General features: G+C 45.7%; 1 protein-coding gene and 1 pseudogene across 7 annotated transcripts in view; both read left to right on the top strand.

The window, feature by feature from the left end:
• The first annotated feature begins 1,793 nt into the window (after positions 1 to 1,793).
• Positions 1,794 to 12,790, top strand: part of VPS35L (VPS35 endosomal protein sorting factor like) — a 130,231-nt gene continuing 119,234 nt past the window's right edge. For 2 of the 7 annotated variants that reach the window (XM_067706492.1, XM_067706495.1), the window contains exons 1-2: positions 1,794 to 1,976; positions 10,669 to 10,768. Coding sequence is in view for 2 of the 7 variants with exons in the window: in XM_067706490.1 (XP_067562591.1) it covers positions 2,450 to 2,466; positions 10,669 to 10,768 (117 nt within the window). In the remaining 5 variants the exon portion in view is untranslated. Of the gene's footprint in view, positions 1,986 to 2,375; positions 2,467 to 10,668; positions 10,769 to 12,790 lie in introns of those variants that run through there. The other 5 variants (XM_067706491.1, XM_067706493.1, XM_067706490.1 and 2 more) reach the window with 3 other exon arrangements.
• On the top strand, positions 2,480 to 5,556 carry LOC137207080 (charged multivesicular body protein 4b pseudogene; annotated as a pseudogene).

The following is a 12,790-nucleotide window of genomic DNA, read 5'->3' as shown; positions in this document are numbered from 1 at the left end:
CAAGACCCATGAAAGGTATATCCCACTATTTAATATGTAACCTGTAACATTAGCCCCCTGGCATTTGATTTTGCATGAGTTGGACTTTTCAGAGGGCAAAAGTTCACTGGAGCTGGAAATGTCTTAGCTGGATCGAATGGCAGAGAATGCTCAGGTTGAAGCTCACACCAAGCTGCTGACTTGCACAGCGTTAAGAATCCAACCACTGCTGCTGCCTGGTCATCTAACGTGAGCATAGTCCAATGGTCCTCATTTTTACCTCTTATCGAGGAGATACTACATTTGATAATCTACAAGACAGTGTGAGAACAGCCTCTCCCTTTTCCAGTGGCCACCCTTTGCTCTTGTTTATTATGTACATTGACTGGGAACTCTTTATTACTCATACTGAGCTGAAAACAAGGACCCATTCTGGAGATGAAGATCTTTTTTTCTGTCAGGTGTCACTGTCCCATGAACAACCACACACAATCCCCCTCCTACCCCCAAATGAAGAGTAATAGTTATAAAAAAAAAATAAGCAAGTGAAGTTGGAATGCTATCTGTAACAGACCATAGTGGGCATACATGTAGGTTATAAAAATTAAAAAAAAAAAGACTTTCAGTCATGGAATGCAGCAAATCCGATTGGGGTATGGTGCAGTGGAGTCACATCGGTTAGGTTCTAAAGGACAGCTCTGAGAACAAATACCATGTCTAACCAAAATTATACTTGACAGTAAAATATTACCTTTTCACTTATTTATTTAATCTGTTCCCTTTTGGTCAGTTTCTCTATGGCTTTCAACGCAGTTTCTTGAGGTGGTTGACAAAGTTGCCACCAGAAGCGTGGTTTTGCTTCTCAGCCTATGGTGGGAAGACTCCCCTTTCACACTTTACATAACTTACAACAGCCTGTTTCAGGATTACCTCCATTATCTGTGTAACACACCTGACATGATTAAAGAGTTCAGAATCAGTGGGTGTGCCCGAATGTGCTGAGGAGCGCACGCTGTTGCTCTGCCGCTGCTTGTGTTCTATGCCCGTCCCCACCTTCACCACCCACAACGATCACAGCCCCTTCTGCATCCAGAGACCAGCAGCAGTGCCACCCAGGGACTTGTTAGAAATGCAGAAGCCCAGGCCCTGCCCCAGAGCTGAATCAGAACCTGCCTTTAAGATCCCCGGGTGAGTCTGTGCAATTCAAACGGGAGAAGCCCTGCTTTATGATACACTGCATCGTCTGTGGCCCTGGAAAGAAAAGCTCTGAAATCAGAAAGGTCATAGAAGTTACAATATGATTTTTCAGCCTGCCAAGTGAGTGATGTACTGCTTCAACTGAATGCTGACCATTTGCCGGGCATTTGATAATCATCTCCCTTCACCTCGGTCAGCATTATCCTAACTTCACGGCTGAAGAAACTAGGACTCAGCGTGCTAAATAAACTGCGTATTCCGTTAGAGGGTTAGGGTATGTTCTACTGCCTTTTCCTGAGGAGATTTTTGAGAATGTGGTTTTCTGACCTCCTGTCAGAAAAGACACTTCAAAGAAAAAGGGAAAAAAGTGAGGATCAGATGCCTTGTGATTAACCAACTGTTAACCAACAGTCACCCCCGTTAGATCTCCCTTGTTAAACTAGTAGTCAGGTCTGGAGTCAGGTCAAATCCCGGTTGCCGTAATTTCAGAGGTTTGCAGTGGGGAGTAAATGAAGAGTGAACGCAAAGTGCTCAGCACAGGGCGTGACACATGCTTACTATGGCAACCATTTAGTAAAATATCCTGTGTTTTTTTTTTTTTTAATCAGAGAAAACTAGACTAGACTAGAGCACGGAAGTTCTGTAGTGGAAACGGACATCCACCTTCATAGAAACGTACGGCTTCGCCAAGTGGGGTGAAATGCTGACCCCGATTTCTCCAGTTAGTTTAGTTCCAGTCGAAAGCTGTCCCATTTGGATCTACGGCAGCCCTTAGAGACTCAGGTTGTTAGTCCTGGGAGGTGGGTACGGTAAGTGCCTAAATTCCCCGGGGCACGGAGGTGGGCGCAGTGTCCTGCAGAGGGGGCGTGGCTTACCCAGCCAAACTGCTAATTAGCCGCAAAAGCACGCGCAGGCTGGACGCTGTTCCCACCCCAGCCGCGGTTAGCGTCTTCTCTCCGCAGGTGTCTGGATTCTTCACCGCCTCCAGAGGGCGCCGGCTGGCCAGGCGGCCACCTGCCGCAAGTGCCAGCTCATCATGTCTGCGCTGCGGCACCAGCAGCCACAAGGCCTGCGGTGCCCTTCTTAATCATGGCCGCCCGAGCGGCAAGGCCCGTGCCTTGCGGGAGGGCGCCCCGCCCCTCACAAACATGGCGGCCCTGACCCTGCGGGGAGGGGCCTGCGCCCCTTACAAACATGGCCCCCTGGAGGGGCGTGGTCTGGAAGGGCGAATTGGGCTGGCGGTGCCAGAAGTAGCGGTCATGTGACTGGGAAGATGGCGGTCTTTCCTTGGTAAGAAGGAAGCGGCGGCTGGGCTTAAGGGAGGTGGTGTCCTTGGTTGTTTCTGGGATTCTGTCTCTGTCTCGGTGTGTGTCTCTGCGAGGGAGTGTGTGAACTGCTTTCTGTTGGGTTTGGTGGAGTCTCCCACCCCGTCTCCTGGTGGTCTTGACCACAGATCCCCGGCCGCTACCCGGGTTCAGAAGCCCTCCCTGAAGCCGGACGGGTGGGATCTTGGTCCCCTCCTCCGCTACCTCTCCCCGCGCCTTCCACGCCACCCTCTCCATTCATTCCCTAAAAAAAGCTCAAGTTCCCCGGCCTCCGCTTTCCCAGAAGTTGGCGCGGGTTCTGGGGGAGCTGGCTGCAGAAAATGGTGGGCTCAGCTCTGGTCTGGACGACTCGGAAGACCTGGCAGTTTTCTGAATGACTGGGCTCATCTAGAGGAGACTTGCTTTTCTCATCTGTGAAATGGCTGCCATTCCTCCTACTCTGTGCAGGGCCCTGCACTGGGCATTCAGGATACACAACCCTCAGACGTACTCCTTGGCATCAAGGAGCTGACAGTTTAGTGGAGCAGATAAGCTTCTGAATAGAAGGATATCCAAAGAAGGCATTGGGGATTAGGCACACCTGGCGGCTTGGGGAAGGTTTGAGAGAGGAAGAGCCTTAAATTGGGTTTTGGAGGATGAATAGGAGGTCATCAAGAAGAAGCTAATGGCGCGTTCCAAGGCGGCTGGGCCTGTCGGCCTCTTGTGGCTGGAGTAGCTAGGAGTGATTGGCGCTTCAGGCTCCAGCTGCTTCTACGGGTGTGTGAAGAACCGGAGCAAGATGTGATGGTAGTAGTGGAATTATTTGGGCACGTGAGAAAGGGAGATTATTTTCTGATCTTTCTCTGCAAATGATGCAAAGTGGTTTACATTGAGTGAGTGAGTGAGTGAGCAAATGAAAAAATATACAGCCCTGGACCTTAGAAATAATCAGATACATACTTCTGATTTTATGCTTGATAAACAGCGGTCTTTCTCTTGTTCCCTTCACATGTCTAACTCTTTAAGAGTCTTCCTTCAAAAGTCTCGGTATGCTAAATCAGGATTGGATGCCAATGAGTTCTTATATGACCTGCCTTGAGTTTTCTTTGACCTAGTCATGCAAAACCCCTTTTAGGAAATCACTAAGGCTTATATACCAAAACATATAGCTTCAATGCACTTATCTGGCTGGAATTTTGTAATCAGAAGATCCAGGAAGATGCTGTTTAATCCCAGTGCATTTTTACCTTTGGTATACTTTACAGAGAGAGGTGCCGTTAGCCGTTTAGCATCTAGGGTCTCCACAGTTCCTAGTCTGGCTGTGCTCTAAACACTTCTGTCTGTGGTAGCATGTGTTCATCTTTAAGTTTGCCCACTAGACTTGATGCTTCTTAAGTTAAAGGGGGGAGTTTTAACCATCATTGTATCTCCAGAGCCTGGCATGGAGCTTGGCAGATAGTAGGTGCTGAGTAATATTTATGGAATGAATGAGGAGACTGAGGAGGCCCTCAGAGGAGAAACGTGTTTCTCTCATTAAATTTGACATTTATCGAGCCTTTATCTTGTGCCAGGCACTGTGCTAAGTGCTGAACGTGCAACATCTCATCTCCTAAAAAACCCATTTTTCAGATAAGAAAGTGGAGACAGAAAGATGAAGCAGTTCATTTAGCTTTATAGCCTGCAAGGAGCACTGAGGTTTGGAACTCAAACCTGTGATCTTTTTTTTTTTTTTGGCTGCGTTGGGTCTTTGTTGCTGCACGCGGGCTTCAGTAGTTGCAGTGCACGGGCTCAGTAGTTGTGGCTCATGGGCTCTAGAGCACAGGCTCAGTAGTTATGGTGCACAAGCTTAGTTATTCTGCGGTATGTGGGATCTTCCCAGACCAGGGATCGAACCCGTGTCCCCTGCATTGGCAAGCAGATTCTTAACCACTGAACCACCAGGGAAGTCCCAAACCTCTGATCTTAATCATTATTGTCATGTGGCCCTACAGTCTAGGTCCTGGGTTAAGATTCCTGGGTAGCAAGGTTCCTGAGTCCTGCTGTGTTGTCATGGGTCTCCCCAGCATGCCTCTTCTCACCCACACCTTTTGTTATTACTGACCTCACCTGTGAGATGTCCAGTGCACTGTGGATTACATTTCCTGTTCAGTCCTATGGTCATAGCACTGTTAAAAATACCATTCTTTGGAGTCAGAATTTCTACATCATTTTAAGACTCTATTGGGGAGGGGGAGTATATTGTGATTGGGAGATAAAAAACTGTGTTGCCAGATTATGTCATTAGTAATTAAAAAGTCACTTGAGGGCAGGGGCGGCCCGACCCCCCAGGAGGCCATCCAGAGGCTTCGGGACATGGAGGAGATGCTAAGTAAGAAACAGGAATTCCTGGAGAAGAAGATCGAGCAGGAGCTGACAGCCGCCAAGAAGCATGGCACCAAAAACAAGCGCGCTGCCCTCCAGGCACTGAAGCGCAAGAAGAGGTATGAAAAGCAGCTGGCACAGATCGAGGGCACACTGTCAACCAGCGAGTTCCAGCGAGAGGCCCTGGAGAATGCTAACACCAACACCGAGGTGCTCAAGAACATGGGCTATGCCACCAAAGCCATGAAGGCTGCCCACGACAACATGGACATCGATAAAGTTGATGAGTTAATGCAGGACATTGCTGACCAGCAGGAGCTTGCAGAAGAGATTTCAACAGCTATTTCAAAACCTGTAGGGTTTGGAGAAGAGTTTGACGAGGATGAGCTCATGGCAGAATTAGAAAAACTAGAACAGGAGGAACTAGACAAGAATTTGCTGGAAATCAGTGGACCGGAAACAGTCCCTCTACCAAATGTTCCGTCTACCATCAAAACCCACCAAGAAGAAGGAAGAGGAAGACGACGACATGAAGGAATTGGAGACCTGTGCTGGATCCATTTAACTGGTCCAGCGCGGGCTGGGCCCAGACAGACTCTGGTGGCCTGTGAGGCGGGCAGGCGCGTGCGTGTGTGGGGCAGGCAGGCCGTGGTGCAGGCAGGTTCCATCGCTCTCGAATCTCCCTCCAAAGCAGTAGGGCTGCATCACTGCTCACTCTGCATAGCATGGTCTGCACCCAGTGGTACGGGTGGGGGGAGGGGGGTGGGGGGCTGGGAGGTGCCTGCTGTTTATAATGTTGAATTTCTGTAAAATAAACTGTATTTGCAAATCCAAAAAAAAAAAATCACTTGAGAATTAAAAAGCAGTTATTGGATTTCGGTATTTCCAGTATAAGGAGATTAATTTGGTAACTGGTAGTAGGATTTCTGCACATTCATGTTACCCAATGTAAATAATTTAAAAATAGGGCAGTGTCAACCTTTAATGTACATATCAGTCACCTGGGGATTTTGGAGAAATGCAGACCCTGATTCTGTAGGGGTATTTCACTACTCCCCAGGTGATGCTCTTGTTGGTGATCTGTGACTCACACTTGGAGTAGCCAGAGGCCAGACCAAGCTAGGAGTGGAGGTATGAAATGTTGGCCTTTTTTCTGTGGCAGCTGCCAAGGAGCCAGACCACCCTTTCGCATTGCTGGGAGTTGGGGGTATTTTTACTAGCTTACCAGCTATGTTGGCGGGAAGAAGAGTTAGGCTTTTTGAGAAAATGCCCACTAGAGGTCACTGTTAGCCTTACCAAAGACCCAGGCATTGAATAAAATGCTTTTAACATCTCAACCTATAGGAAACACTAGGGAACTGAGAGCAAATTTGAGGAAATAATGGAAGAAATGGTTGAAAAATCGAAATAGCAACTTGACATGGACTTACGGCAAGGGTAAATGTTTCCTTCCCTTTTTTTTTGTTTTTTTTTTTTTTCAGATACGTGATCTTTTTTTTTTTTTTTTTGCGGTATGCGGGCCCCTGACTGTCGTGGCCTCTCCCGTTGCGGAGCACAGGCTCCGGACGCGCAGGCTCAGTGGCCATGGCTCACGGGCCCAGCCGCTCCGCAGCATGTGGGATCTTCCCAGACCGGGGCACGAACCCGTGTCCCCTGCATCGGCAGGCGGACTCTCAACCACTGCGCCACCAGGGAAGCCCCCCCTTTTGTTTTTTAAAGGTTTGTCCAGAACAAGTATTTTTTCCCCAAAGAATTCCCTCCCCTCACACTTAAAAAAAAAAAAATCATTTCAAAGCTCAGTCCTTAAAAAAAAAAAGAAAAGACAATTGCTTTTTCAAATTTCAAGTTGACCTATAGATGATCTGTAGAACTACTGAATCCTAGAGGCAGGCTGCCTCGGTTTGCATCTGTCTGTATCACTTGCTAACCTCTCACAAGTTACCAACAGCCTCAGCTTCTCCATCTGAGAAATGGGCATAATCATAGTACCTACCTCATAGGAAATAGAGGTAAAGGGCTTGTCCTGTATCCTGGTATATAGTGTCAGGGAGAGGAAATTCCCCCTCCTACTCTCTTGAGTTCTTGTGGCTGGACCAATAATAAAATTGACACAAGGTAAATTAATGGGAGAAAAAGAAACAAATTTTAATTTGTGTGTTCTGGAGGTCTCATAGATACAGGACCTAAGAAGTGGCTGAAGCAGGCAGCTTTTATACTTTTTAGACAAAGAAACTAGATTTGTGAGGAATTGACAGAACAGAGAAAGTTGGGCTTTGGGTGCTTAATTAGTGAAGAATCTAAACAGCAGGCTTGTGGTATTAAAGAAATAACAAGGTTCGTTTATATAGGCTTCTTGGCCCTGAGTCCCCATCTCTGGCGACAAGGGTGTCCTTCTACCTCCAGATGCAAGTGGGCACCTTTCACAGGGGAGACTTATTTCCTGCCTTCAGGGAGACAGAGAGGAGGGTCAGAGTGTCCCTCTACATCAGCTCTTCCTTAAGTTTCTTAAGTAACTTTAATTCAAGATAATCACTATGCCATATTTGGGGGTGGCCCGCTGTGGGCCCCAACAGTAATAAGCACATAATAAATGAGAACTGATCCTTGGTTGTTGTGTATCAAGTCATACTGCTCTTTTGATACTATCCTTTTTTTAGCTGTTGATTCGTTAATAATTATTATGGCGATGAACAACACATTTGCAGTTGAATTTCAGGTCAGATTACATTTCTACTCATTCTATTAAATTAACTTTTCAAAATTCTATTGATAAAGTTAAGAGTGATCTGAAAGGAGGAAAAGTATAAGTTGATTTTTTAAACTCCATTATGGCTGTTGATGACTAGACTTCCAATTTATTCTTTGGGGTTTTGTTTGTTTTATAAATCAAGGATTGGCTGGTAGCATATTAAAAGGAGTTTGGAAGAATATTTCATAAATGAATTCAACTGAAATATTTTTGGAAGATGCAGACAGTATATATTTAGTAAATGTAACCCAAAGGGACTAGGCAGTGTATTGTGGTAGGGGTTTTCCTTTAAAAACAAAAAACAAGTAGAGGCCGGTCTATATTGTTAACTAGCTTTTCTCCTTTCCTACACTCGAAGCGAAATTTATTTAGAAAGGGATGGAAGCGAAATTACATGGGCTCTCAGTTCTTTTGTACTGTGTTAGATGTCTGAGTAGGTGGGGCTTATTGAGTAAAGCTGATTAATTGCACGGCACAATTAGATTTGGGGTTCATACACATATTAATGAAGTCAAGGAGCTGAGAATGGGCGTGGGAATGGGGGGGCGTGGAAGGGATGAATTCAAGGCATCTGGAGGCCAAGGAAACAAAGGGGCCAGCTTCCTGTGCTCTTTGAAACAGAGTTTTCCAGGTTTTTAAGCCTGTTTGCTGTTTGGTCAGCCATTTTGTCTTTAAGTCATTCCTCTCCTCTTGAATTTTACTGTAAGCATTCAAGAGAAGCCAAGCTGCACCTTCAACACTTTGTTTAGAAATTTCTTCAGCCAAATATCCAGATTTAATGGCTCACAAGTTCTGCCTTCCACAAAACACCAGGACACGGACTAATTCAGCCAGGCTCTTCGCTACTTTATAACAAGGATTGCTTGCCTCCATCGTCCAAAAGCGTGTTCCTCCTTCTGTATGAGGCCTCATCAGAATGACCTTTACCTTCTGCGGTTCTACCAACATTCTGTTTACCCCCACTTAGGTATTCTCTGAGAAGGTTGAGGCTTTCTCTGCAGCTTTCCTCTCTTCTTTCTGAGCCCTCACAATAATCACTGGATAATCAGTCCATCCACGGTAGTGGCTTTTTCTAGCACATCCTTCAGAACTTCTCCAGCCTCTACCCATTATCCAGTTCCAAAGCTGCTTCCATATTTGTTATACTAGCACTCCGCTCCGGGTACCAATTTTCTGTCTGAATTTGTTTGGGCTGCTGTAATGAAATACCACAGACTGGTTTTCCTTTTTTTTTTTTTTTGGCTGTGCTGTACGGCACGTGGGATCTTAGTTCCCCAACCAGGGATTGAACCTACGCCCCCTGCATTGGGAGCACAGAGTCTTATCCACTGGACCACCAGGGAGGTCCCCCAGACTGGTTTACTTATCAACAACAAAATTTAATTTCTCACAGTTCTGGAGGCTGGAACTCTAGGATCATGGCAGCAGCATGGTCAGGTGAAGGCACTCTTCCTGGCTCACAGCCAGCACCTTCTCACTGTGTCTTCACATGGTGGAAGGGGCTAGGGAGCTCTCTGGAGCCTCTTTTATAAGGGTACTAATCCCATTCATGAGGGCTGTACCCTCAAGATGTAAGCACCTCTCAAAGGCTCCACCTACTAATACCTTTTGTGGGTTAGGATTTCAACCTGTGAATTTTAGGGAGACACACATTCAGATCGTAGCACCTCTCCTGCCTTTTATGTTCTAGTTCTCATGCATTTTAATTCTATATATATTTTAAACACCGTAAGAAGTTATTTTTTTGTAGTCGATATTTAGTTTTACCTACACCTTTATCTTTTGTATGCTCTTTAGTATATATATAGTATATATGCATATGTACACATATATGTGCATATATATATATGTATATATACATGTTAGCATATATTTTTTGCTTTCAGCTGGGATCATTTTCCTTCTACTTTCAGCATTTAAAAAAAAATTAAGGTGTGGTTCTGCTGCTGCTGCTGCTGTTCTCCTTTTTCTTTGACTGGAAACTTCTTTCTTTTGCCCTAATGTTCACAGAGTAGTTTCACTAGGTCTAGAATTCTTGGTTGGGAATTATTTTCTTACAGTACTTTAAAGGTATCATTCCTTTGTCTTGTGGCTCTCATTTCTGTGCTGAGATAATAATCTTTACTGTTGTCCTTTGAAAATAACATATCTTTATTCCTTTTAAGAAATCCTCTCTTTATAGTTTTCAGCCATTTTACTATGAAGGCCCTAAGTATGGTTGTTTTTTGTTTTGTTTCTGTACTGATCTTGCTTGGGGCACAAGCGTTTCTTGAATCTGCGAATCAGTGTCTTTCTTTAGTTGGGGAAAGTTTTTAGCTATTATCTCTTCAAATACTGCTTTGCCTGTTCCTCCTCTCTTCTTTGGAATTCAGATCGTATGTGTGTTAGACCTTTCTTCATGTCTCTTATGCACTCTTCTGTGCTTTTCATCTTTTTTCCTCTCCATGCTTCAATGTGGGTGATCTCTCCCCTTTTATGTTCCTTCTCACTAATCCCTTCACTTGTTAAGCCTCCGCAAGACTGATGAAAACTCTCTGCTCTTCATCTACTTGGCTTATTCCTCTTGCTCTTCCACAGCTTAACTGGAGAATACTTTGAGGGGAAACCAGGACCGAATCTCTCACTTCTCTGCACTGCCTTCTCTTCAGAATCTCTTCCTTCAAGCCCTGGCTGTCTCCATAGCCCTGAACCCTAGTTTATCTCTACAGCCCTGTGAGTTTTCCTTAAAGCTTCTTTGGCTACTCTGCACCCTAGCAGCTGCCCTCTGCCTGGCTCTTGTCCCATGTCAAGAATCAAAATGCTCTGTGAGAGATAGCTGGGCAAGAAAGTTGGCTTCACTTCAGTGAGCTTCCCTTTGTTCTGGCGTCTGTCCTCGCAGGTCTTGTTTGCCTCGGCAGCTCCTTATACCTTCAAACTGATTTAAAAAGAAATGTTTTTTTTAATTTACCACTTCTTATTGGTCTTGGTAAAAATACTGTTCCACTGTAAACTGTCTCATCAATGAGGAAGTCTCAGCAAAAAGTTGTTAGTGTGTATGCATCTCCAGCTAATTGGTTTCTGGGTTTTGCTGTTTACCAGGCATTCCAGGAACAGGAACTACAAGGCTGAGTTTGCATCATGCCGGTTGGAGGCTGTACCGCTGGAATTTGGGGACTATCACCCACTGAAACCCATAACTGTAAGTTTTGTCGAGGGTCCCTCTGTGACATTCTTATTCCATAGAATTATAGACAGTATTCCTGGGTCTTTCTCATTTTGCCAGTGGTAGGTGCTTTTGCATATTCAAATCAACCAGTTTGTTCTCTGCCCCATTTTTTTTGTGATGTTGGTCTCCCCCACCATCATTTTTATTCCCTTTCTCATATTAGTGAGGTGATCGTGCATATGGGATGCCGTTGTTCCTGATTTGGAGGTGTAAACAAAATACTTCTTAATTTGCCTATTTGGAATATTAAGATCACTCTAATTACTAATGTAAGGTGCTGTCCTGAATAGCATCTTAGTCTATCTGTGAGTTTATTTAAAAAACAAAACAAAAGGCAAGCAAGAGTCATAGATTGTCTCATCTGAGTTAGCACTTTTTTATTAACAAGTAATAGAAGCTACGTGTTGTCATCATGGGTGGGACGAGGTTGACAGATGCCACTAGACACTGAGGACGTGACGTTTCTGAATGGCAGAGAACCTGAGAACACACAGGTGATTACATAAAGCAGGAGGTCACAAGACCAAGCTTCAGTGTCCCAGGGCCCCTCAAATCCCCACGGGCTTGAGTGGCTGCGGCTGACCCACCAGTGAGTTGGTTCCAATCTCAGGAACTCAAACCCAAGAGCAGGGAGAGTGTCTTCTCTGCATTTTCTGTTTGCCCAGTTGGGTTATGTGTCCTTCCCTGAACCAACCCTGGTGACTGGGGTGTAGAATATGCTGATTGGTTGGGTTGGGGCTCCTGCCCACCCTGGGAGCCAGGAGCAGAGTTCACTCCACCAGGCCTTTAAGAGCTGAAAGTCAGGCAAGGCTGCCTTCCCAAAGAAAATGTGGACTGTTGAGGCTGGGAGATGGAGCAATGGAGGCCAGGCAGACAGGAACTACAGACATGCACCAGTGGGAGGCACTTCAAGTTACCTAGGGTTAGTGTCAGACTCCACAGGTGTAGGGCATGGTCTTCAATAAAACTGCCCTAGCTTCAGACTCCAGCTGTAAACTTGGGGGTCCCCAGGCCACCTGCACTTCTGACCAACTGGCTACAAATCTAAGGGTTTCCGGCGACGTCCCTCAGGTTTGATAATTTACTAGAACAACTCACAAAACTCAGAAAAGTGAAATACTTATGCTTATATTTTTATTATAAAGGATGCACTGGAGGAGGACCAGCCAAGTTAAGAGACATATAGGGCAAGGGGGAGGGTCCCAAATGCAGAGCTTCCTTGTCCTCTGCCTGTGGAGTCAGGGTGTGCATCACCTCCCAGCGCATCATGTGTTCAACTGGGAAGCTCCACTGAGCTTTGGGGTCCAAACTTCTTATTGGGGTTTTATGACACACATGATTGATCGATTCCTTGGCCACATGATTGAACTTGATCTCCAGCTTCCCTCCCCTCTGCTGAAGTGAGATCTCTTTCATCTTTTGATAGGTTTATTGTCCATCTGTGGTGAATTAGCCTGAAAATTTTTTATCATAGTAAACCTTTAGACAGATCTGTTATATTCTACAGTGAGGGTTATCGCCTGGCTGAAAGTCCGAGCCCTCTAATCACGTGTTTGGTCTTTCAGCATCCTCGCATCAGCATAAACTCAGGTGTGACTGAGGGGCTCATGAATGACTGATGCTCCAGGGACTTGGAGTCTCCTTTCCAGGAACCGGGGACAGAGGCCAAATTCTCTTTTATCCGACGCCCTCTCTCCTTCATGCTGTTACATCCTCTCTCTCTCTGAAGAATTGTTCCGGGTTTTTATAGCCTCCTCATTTAAAAAGGAGTGGAGCCTAACTAGCCCTTCTGGATGTTGATCCTAAACCTTCAGCAGACAGACTCTGGCTCTGGTTGGATCCTCTCGGCTCAGGGGTTCACCACGGTCTGGTCCTCTGAAGTTGGGGAGGGTTGGGGGCAGTGGAACAAGAACATGGCTTCACACGCCAACACCCCCGCCTGCTTCTTAACACATACACAGTTCTCCCGAAAGGGAGGAGTTGGGCGCTCACTGT

Source organism: Pseudorca crassidens, chromosome 15, assembly GCF_039906515.1.
Source record: "Pseudorca crassidens isolate mPseCra1 chromosome 15, mPseCra1.hap1, whole genome shotgun sequence".
Taxonomy (NCBI): Eukaryota; Metazoa; Chordata; class Mammalia; order Artiodactyla; family Delphinidae; genus Pseudorca; species Pseudorca crassidens.
This window is presented reverse-complemented; position numbering and strand designations above follow the sequence as displayed.